This window comes from Nicotiana sylvestris, chromosome 12, assembly GCF_000393655.2.
Source record: "Nicotiana sylvestris chromosome 12, ASM39365v2, whole genome shotgun sequence".
NCBI lineage: Eukaryota > Viridiplantae > Streptophyta > Magnoliopsida > Solanales > Solanaceae > Nicotiana > Nicotiana sylvestris.
In genome coordinates, this window is record NC_091068.1 from 74,611,404 (window position 1) to 74,620,678 (window position 9,275).

At 34.2% G+C, this 9,275-nt stretch overlaps 1 protein-coding gene across 1 annotated transcript; it reads left to right on the forward strand.

The window, feature by feature from the left end:
• Positions 1-2,632: 2,632 nt before the first annotated feature.
• On the forward strand, positions 2,633-4,306 carry LOC104231160 (protein JINGUBANG). The gene has a single exon (XM_009784110.2). It carries the CDS (start codon positions 2,718-2,720, stop codon positions 4,029-4,031), a length of 1,314 nt encoding a protein of 437 aa, XP_009782412.1. The 5' UTR covers positions 2,633-2,717; the 3' UTR covers positions 4,032-4,306.
• Positions 4,307-9,275: the final 4,969 nt, after the last annotated feature.

The window sequence follows — 9,275 nt, forward strand, 5'->3', positions numbered from 1 at the left end:
TTCTTTTATTTTATTTATATTCTTTACTTGTATTTTCGCGTGAAAACAATGCCATATTTCGGTCGATTTTGTTAAAAGGAACTAAAATTATCGACTCAAATCGGTTAATTTTTTAAAATGACTGACCGAATTCGGTAGATTTTCTAATTTATTTTAAATAAAAAATCAATCGAAGTTGGTCTGTTTCATGAAAAGTAAAATTTTTGGGATGCAAAAATAGTTTTTCGCATTTTGCATGTACCAAAAAAAAAAATTGAATTCAGAAAATAATAATTGAAAAAGAAAATCTTTTGAAAAATCAATAGAATCAGTCATTTTTTAGCGACCGAAATCGATCGGTCGGGGCGCAGTCGAAAAAATCGAATATTTAGTAGTGAATGTGAATAAGTTTTTAATTACTACTTATGTTTGCCTGTACGTTAAGATTTATTATATAGTATATATAATCTCTCCTGCTATCGAAGTGCGTAATTTTACTTGCGTTCAATCACAAAAATATTCTTCTTTTTCTTTTCTTCCCTGTGGACCAATCCACAGTTTGAAATAATAAAGGAAAAATGCTTTGAATCTTCATATACCGTTTCTAAGCTGTTGACGATCAATTCCAAGCAGCTTCGACCTATTGTCCTCCGTCAGTCCGTCAGACAGTTGCGCGCACGCCCACTTGCCCTAATTAAGAAAGTTATTACTAATGAAATAAAAGAGAGAGAAGACACAACTATATTCTTTCTTTTTTCTTTATGTGTCTTCTACTAGCGTTCAATGTATCTCTATCAATACAGCTTGTCCGTACGCGTATCCATCTAACTAACAACAATCTAGGTTTCTCCCTCATATATTCTTAGCTTTGAATAATTTATAATTCCATATATATGACATATCGTTTAACAAAAACGAAATTTAAGTTGGGGTATTGAGGAAGGACCAATGAGAGGGGATAAAGTAGATCACTAGCTAACTATGGTACTCCATCTCTTTCAATTTAGATGACATATTTCGCTTATCGAGAGCACTTAAACTGCTTGAAATTTGACCAATATTTTAGAATATATTTTGTTATCATATTAACATGAGAAAAATTATAAGTTATAGTACTTTTTGTTTAATTTTTGTATATCTAAATTTTAATTTGAAAATGCTAAGTTGAACTAATTTAATTTATGTTCAAAATTTGGTCAAATTGACTTTGGATAAACGAAATGTGTCATCTAAATTGAAACATAAAGAGTATATTTTACTCCTTCCCTTCATTTTTAGTTGTCTACTTTTAACTTTACATTTTCTTTAAAAAAAATATAAAGTAGGCATTTTATAATTTTACCCATAATATGCATTTTATAATTTTACCCATAATAATGATAGCATTTCCAAAAGTCTTGGAAAATGATTTGGGGAATAAATAGTTAATGATTAGGGGAAAACATGAAAAAGGAATTGTTTTCTCTCGATTTAATATAATAGACAAGTAAAAATATATTTTTAGTATACTGGACGAGTAAAAATGAACGGCGAGACTATCTAATATCAGCACAAACAAAATGGAGGATTTATATAACTGCGAGCCTTGTGCTAAAATTCCCCAATTGCATTCATGAAATGTAACGTTTTACCCTTGTTTGATGCTCTCCTTTCCCTTTCCCTTTCATTCCGTTTCCATGTTGAGCGTGTGAATAAAACCCCACATTAAAAATTAATAAGAAATACAATTAAGTTATATATCTCAGCCAAGCGTCTTTGGATTGAGTTAGGCAACAAACTGGTATCATACTGATGGTTCGATGAGAGAGAGTATGAAGACGAAGGATAGTAGCTCTCGTGTTGAAAGCTAATGAAGAGCTAAAAACGAGCTAGTTGTTAATTCTGCCTTCTCTCTAGTTTTTAATTATGCACATATAAAAAGAAGTTTGTAGGTTTTGGTAGTCATAAATACTCAGGACAATGTAAATAACACACAATGAATCTCCAGATACTCTTAATGGTCCAAGATATTTTAAAAAATAATATGCAAGTTTGACTCAAACAAATCAGTATCACACGAACTTTAAGAGTATTTTTAGAATGGCTTAGCTAAGAAAATAAAAAATAACGACAACTCAATTTAAAAAGTTGCTGGTAATGAGTGTACATACAATTTGAACGAATTTATAATTACTTGTGTTATTTTTCACTAATCTCATACAAAAAGAGTTATATAACTAAAATAATATTTATGCTAAATTACACACCAAAACTCCCATAGAACTGTTGTGTGATACACACAATTTAAATGTGTGGTCATGTTAATTGCGTCTGGTCCCACTCTCTTGAAATGAAAAGCGAAAATTGTGCCATATATGCGCAACTTGAACGAAGTTTTATGTTAAATGTCTATGATTATATTTTCAATTCATGAACTAAAATTATACTCCATTAGACTAATTATTAATAAAAAGTTAAATAATCAAGAATAACATGAACAATCGAGTATTCCCATTTGCAACTTGTTGAATTTTAAATAATGAAAATATTTTGAACAAGAAAGTGGGACAAAGAGATGACAACTGGCAAGTTAGAATATAGAGAGAAATAAGAAAAAGACAACCAACCACAACTCCCATAAGTCCAAGTCCAGACTCTATATATTTCCTCCTCTTTCTAAAACACACACACATACACAGTTAATACACACATTCTTTGCTAATTCTATACCAATTTCTCTTCACTGTATAGCCGGCACAATGAAATTCCGATCTTGGCTTGCAACTTGCTCCTCCTCCGTCACCACTGCCGACGACCAGCCTATTCCACCACCAAAACTCCCATTCTCCGACGATGCAAGCAGCTTATTTTCCGACATAACCAACAGTTCACCTATATCAGTAATTTCTCAAGAAACAAACAATTCCCTTAGTAGTTTACAAAGCAACCTCTCCCTTTTAACCTTACCTTCTGTCCCTTCTCTCCAAAATCTCTCTCCCGGTACCTTAAACCTCGTAATCTCAGCTCGCTGCCTCAATTCTCTTAATCCCCGAAACGCCCTTGTCACTTTCCTAGCTGTCCACAACAATCTCCTTTACGCTGCTTCCTCCAATGAAATCAACGTCTTTGAACTCACGAATTTCACGCTTATCGATACTTTCAATGGCAAAGACCCTTCAAGCGGCTCGATAAAATCAGTGGCTTTTCTTAATGGTAAAATTTTCACAGCCCATCAGGACTGTAAAATCCGGGTGTGGAAACAGACACCAGTTAAGCAGCATAAACTAATTGCGATACTCCCAACACTTGAAGACCGGTTACGCAGATTCGTTTTCCCTAGCAGCTATACAAATGTAAGAAGACATAAGAAGAAGCTATGGATCGAACATCACGATGCTGTTTCTGGATTAGCAGTAAATGAAAATTTAATGTGCTCTATTTCGTGGGATAGGTCTTTGAAAATTTGGAGCGGGTCAGATTTACGGTGCAGTGAATCAATTAGAGCACATGATGATGCCATAAACGCTGTTGTGGTAGGTAAAGATGGGACTATTTTTACAGGTTCTGCTGATAAACGGATTCGAGTTTGGGGTAAACCAAATGGGGAGAAAAAATCAAAATCAAAACATGGGCTGATTGCTACATTAGAAAAACATAAATCGGCGGTGAATGCATTAGCATTAAGCTCTGATTGTTCTGTTCTATTTTCGGGCGCTTGTGATCGGTCGATATTGGTATGGGAAAGGGAAGACAGTGCTAATTACATGGTGGTTACTGGTGCATTGAGAGGTCATACGAAAGCGATATTATGTTTGATCAACGTATCTGATTTGTTGTTCAGTGGATCGGCGGATCGGACGGTAAGGATTTGGACACGTGGGATTGAAGGACAGTTCTGTTGTTTAACGGTTCTGGATGGTCATCGGACACCGGTGAGGTCATTGGTGGCGGCGGCGGAAACCAGTGAATCTGACGGTGGTTCTGTGAAGTTGTTTAGTGGAAGCTTTGACGGAGAAATTAAAGTGTGGCAAATTGGGGTTTCTAGTTCAAGTGGCAGTCCTTTGAAATCATAATATTTGTATTCTTTTTAATATGTAAAAAAGAAAAAGAAGTTTCCCATACTAACAAGTTATAGATCTCTTGTTCCTTGAAAATATAGAATTTTGGTCTGTTATTTTGTGCATCTTTTTCTGAGTCATTTGGGAATGGCTAACTAGGAATTTCAATACTTATTAAGAATGGTCAAGAAACTTATTTTGGGCAAATGTTCAAGGCTTTTAAATCTTGAGTGTTTTTGTATATAGTATTTTATTTTCCATTTTATACAATATTTGACAAATTTATCATCTATCAATTTTTATATCAATGTTCAATAATCTCTGGTCTTATACAGTAGCTGAATTATCCAATAATGCAAATTAATATCTGTCTTCATTTATTTTGATAACTTATATATATATATTGAGAGTGTAAGAAATTTTTATACGGTTTATATATGTTAAAATGTTTAGCAGATTATTAATCTTACTTTTTGTTTACACGTAAAATGGTACAGTTAAATTTATACGTGATTTCTAGACAAGTGAATTAATTCAATTCTGAAATAGTAAAAGAAGTGAAGAACTACGCAATATTTAACCTTGAGATGAAGATGAAATAGCATAAACAGTAATTGCGGGAGCAAGGCTTCCGGGCACAACAGTAACGAAATCACAAAGAAGTTAAAATTGTATAGAGCTTGAATAGATTATAGCATAAGTTTGTCAGAAAATTCGTATCATTTACAATGATAACATGGCTCACTGTTCATAGTTGCACATAGGGAATAAGGTCCTAGGATCATGCCCCTCTTTAATGTCAATTATGAGGGCCATTGAAAAATGTGAACGGTGAGCATAAATGACAAATTCTTTGTAACGGCCAGTGTATTAAATGCTATAGAATATTTTTTTTCATTAAATGCTACCGGGTGACAGACATTTATCGCATTTTTATGAGGATTATTTTTTTGGTAACAGATGAAACAATCGATCTTAGCTATCCTCTGCCTTGAATTCCACGTATCACCCTCTTATGCAATTACTTAATATAATATATTTTACCCTATATACTTTTTACGGGTATACTAATTTAAGTGATTTGATATCTGATAGTGCATCTTTTTAGGCGACAATGTTATAGAAGCTAAATTGTGAAGAAAAAAAAAGATTGAGTAAAGGTAACATCCTTTCACAATTATCTGAATTTCGAAGGATAAAATTCTTGGCACAATTATAGTGGCAACATGGCTCAACTATCCTACGATGTAATTAGTTGTCATGACGATAATTCCAATAGAATGATCATGATAACTGTAAATAATAATAGTAACTTATGGCTTGGTTCTAGAACTACGACTTGTAATAGAGAGCTAGTTAGGTCTCAACTTTCTGTACGTCTAATTAGTAATATATGTTATCTTTCTGACAAAAAATAAAAGAAAAAATATATGAGAAGTTAGAGGAACGCTGAGATAAATTTGAACGATGAAATGGAAAAGAAAAAGTGAAACAAAAATTTGGGTAATTGAATAATCGCCATGTACAAAGTGACAAATGATCGATGTTTCTGTAATTGAGATGAGGTAAATGCTTTACGAGAATGCATGTGAGTAATCACGTGAAGATGATTGATTAATTTCATTGTTATAACCCTAATTATATTTTAGTCCTCATTTTACCTTTTCAATCGGATAAACCAAGAACATAAAGACAAATGAACCTTTTATAAACCCAAAATTAATTAGCTGGCCTTTCGCCTTTTCAAACGATCTCTTAGTATAACTATATTTAGCTATGTCTTTTCCTTAACTTGGTATATGTCGCATACTAATTAGTACTAATAAAATACTAATTCTTGTCAGTCTAGGCTCCTGGTTTGTCAGATGTAAGCATAGCAGCAGCATCAATATAAAAAGTCAAAAATCGGAATTTTGCCGACAATTCGTTCTTGAGGAATAAGGTTTACTTGATTTACACACAAATGTCTACCGAATTCAAGTTGGTCACTAACACAATGCAAATATAATTAAAGAATTAAACCTTGTTAAATGTGTGTATAAATGCATTAGTCAAAAGTCTAAGCTTTTGCAACAAAAAGAAATAAAGTAAAAGAAGAAAATATGAAAGCTCTAAAAGAAGAAAATATGAAACCTCTTTACAGCTCGAATATATTTTTTATTAATTCAATCGCCACGACTTAACTACGGAGTACAATTTTGACGGCTATGTAATGTAATGATTATTTTGATCTAAAGTGAAGGTGCAACTTGTATATAGTTTGTTCATACAGTGTTCAACGAGTGTGCGTTGTATTATAAATTCAAAGAGGTTTTCAGTCAACTTCATAATATTACTGCTGCTTATATCTTTCCGTTTAGCGAAAAGTTAACCTTAATTCATAAAACTAACTGGTACTCGTGCATTTAAATTTAATTTTTTTATATTTCTTGAGATGGAGTTAATATAATTGAGGATTTAATTCTAAAAATGTTCGTTCTACAATCATGCATGCAGAAATTACACTAAAACTATTTTCTAGCGTTTGTGCTATCTTGATATGTCTTTAGACTGTTGTTTTACTCCATCAGTAAAACAAAAAAATGAGTCATATTAATATACTTAATGTGGTCCGATTATTATTATTTACACGGAGCAGACACTGTGCCTGTACATATGCATATATTTGTATTGGTAAAATCCAGCTTTGGCATGTGAATAGTTTACATGATGACACGATGTTGTTTGGAATAGGTTTATCTCGGGTATACACGAACAATGGAACTTTGGCCCCATGAGAAATATTTTCGACCCGATAACTCTTTTCCGGGAAGACGAGAGCAATGTCGCGGTGAAGCACTCCAAAGATGATTCTGTCATCTTACTTGGTCTTCAACCATCTTCGAGATATTCAAGATTCATTCATACCCCCTACGTCTAATACTTATCTCACAACCAACGAGTATTTTGGCGGTGGCTAACCATCCAGAGCCCGCAACAGAGGCAGAATTATCGCTAAGGGATTAAAAAAAATAGAAAAGCTAAAAAGATTGTAGCTAATGGAAATAGAAGCAATGACCTTACAAAGGTTTTGAACCCGCTTGACCATTATATATGCTATGCTTTTGGTTTGTGTCAAGGGGATTCAAAACATAATATATAGAAATAAAAAATAAATTTTGCCTAACATATACAATATAATTTTTGAGCGAAGGAGGTTCAGGTGGACACCCTTCTGTTCCCCTAATCCGCCCCTGCCCTGAGCGACGAACGGAAGTGGGACTAGGCATATTAACTTTCACTTAGCTATAAATACCCCTACTTCCCTCACTTGTAATTCATTCAGATTCTACTCAACTTACCCATTACTAAAAGTTATTGTATTTCATTTTTGTTAAGTTGGGTAATCGATCTTTACTTTGTAGCATTGTGGCTCATAAAAAAGCTCAATAAAATCATTCTTTCTTTTGTTTGTCTTCTTTGATTGTCTTATTATCGTTCAATTTGGTCTAATCGTATGATTCATTCAACTATTCTGATTTAAACCGATTGCTACTAACCTCATTACATATAAATTCAATAAGTTTATCCTGAAACTATTTTTGAGTTATCCACACAAAAATAGCCTTATAGGAATATAAAAGAAAATTAAATGAAAGAAGCTAGCTTATCGTGCGTGCTTGAAAACGAACAACAGAAACTGCTGTATTACACCAACTATAAGAAGGATAATAATAGTCTGTTTGGTCAAGCTTATTTTTGGTCAAAAGTGCTTTTTTTTTTGTCAAAAACACTTTTGGTCTCAATTTGAGGTGTTTGGCCAAACTTCTTGAAGAAAAAAAATGTTTTTGAGGAGAAGCAGAAAAAAGTAGCTTTTCTCCAAAAATACTTTTTTGAGAAGCATTTTTGAGAAAAATACACTTAGTAGTAGTTTTTTAAAGCTTGGTCAAACACTAATTGCTGCACAGAAGTGTTTTTCAAACTAATTAGTCAAACACAAACTATTTCTCACCAAAAGTACTTTTGAGAAAAATACTTTTAAAAAAAAGTACTTCTCAAAATAAGCTGATTTTTGCGGGCCAAACTGGCTATAAGTTCTGCAGTATTCCTGACAATTCTTTTTGTCTCAATCTGTTTTAAGATAAAAATGGGCAGCTCCATTCAATAGAATTTGCAATCTACTTAACAAGGACAAGCACTTCAGCTAGCTACAAAGTTTTCTAGGTACGGATTCCAACAAAGAGTTTGCTTCGTAAATACTATCGAATGCACGAAATAATGACCTTATTTTGCTTTCAAAAGGATTCTATCTAGTCTAGCTAGACACGATGTAACGATCCGTTCGGTCGTTTCATGAGTTATCACTCCGTTTATTTCATTTCTGCTTCTTTATATGTTGTTCAGTGGTATTATGTGGTATCGGGTTGGTTGGTCCGGCTTCAGAATAGTTTTGGAGAGAAATGAGACACTTAGTCTTTTTTGAGTAAGCTTAAGTAGGAAAAGTCAACCGATGTTGACTAATGTGAAAAAGGTCTTAGATGTAAATTTTGATGGTTCGGATAGATTCGTTAGGTAATTTGGGACTTAGGAGCGTGATCGGAATGTATTTTGGTGGTACGTGGTAGATTTAGACTTGAATTGGCGAAATTGGAAATTTGGCATTTTCCGGTGGAAATTTTGATATCGGGGTTGGAATGAAATTTCGGAAATTGAAGTAGGTCAGTAGTGTCATTTGTGACGTGTGTGCAAAATTTCAGGTCATTCGGGTGAGGTTTGATAGACTTTTTGATCGTTTGCGGAATTCGAAAGTTTGGAAATCCTTAGGCTTAACTCCGATGGTCATTTGATGTTTTGATGTTGTTTTGAGTGTTCCGAAGGTTGGAACAAGTTTGAATGATGTTATGGGATGTGTTGGCATGTTTGGTTGAGGTCCCGAGAGCCTCGGGTATGTTTCGGATGCTCAACGGGACATTTTTGGACTTGAGGAGATAGCAGGTTTTCTGGTATTCTGTTGCAGACATTTTGTTCTTCACGATCACATAGAAGAGTCCGCAATCGCGTAGGCTTTGTGGGGCAGAGGTGAAATTTGTTCAATGAGATCGCGAAGGTCAGAACGCGATCGCGGTTGGTTGTGAGGTTATGGTTCGCGAATGCGTGGCCAAGTCGCGTTCGCGTAGAAGAGAAGTAGCTAGTGTAAAGTGGTAAGTGTCAGTCGCGTGGGAGAGGCCGTGATAGCCCACGCGACCGCGTGAGTTAGCAAAGGCAGTGCTTCGCGATCGC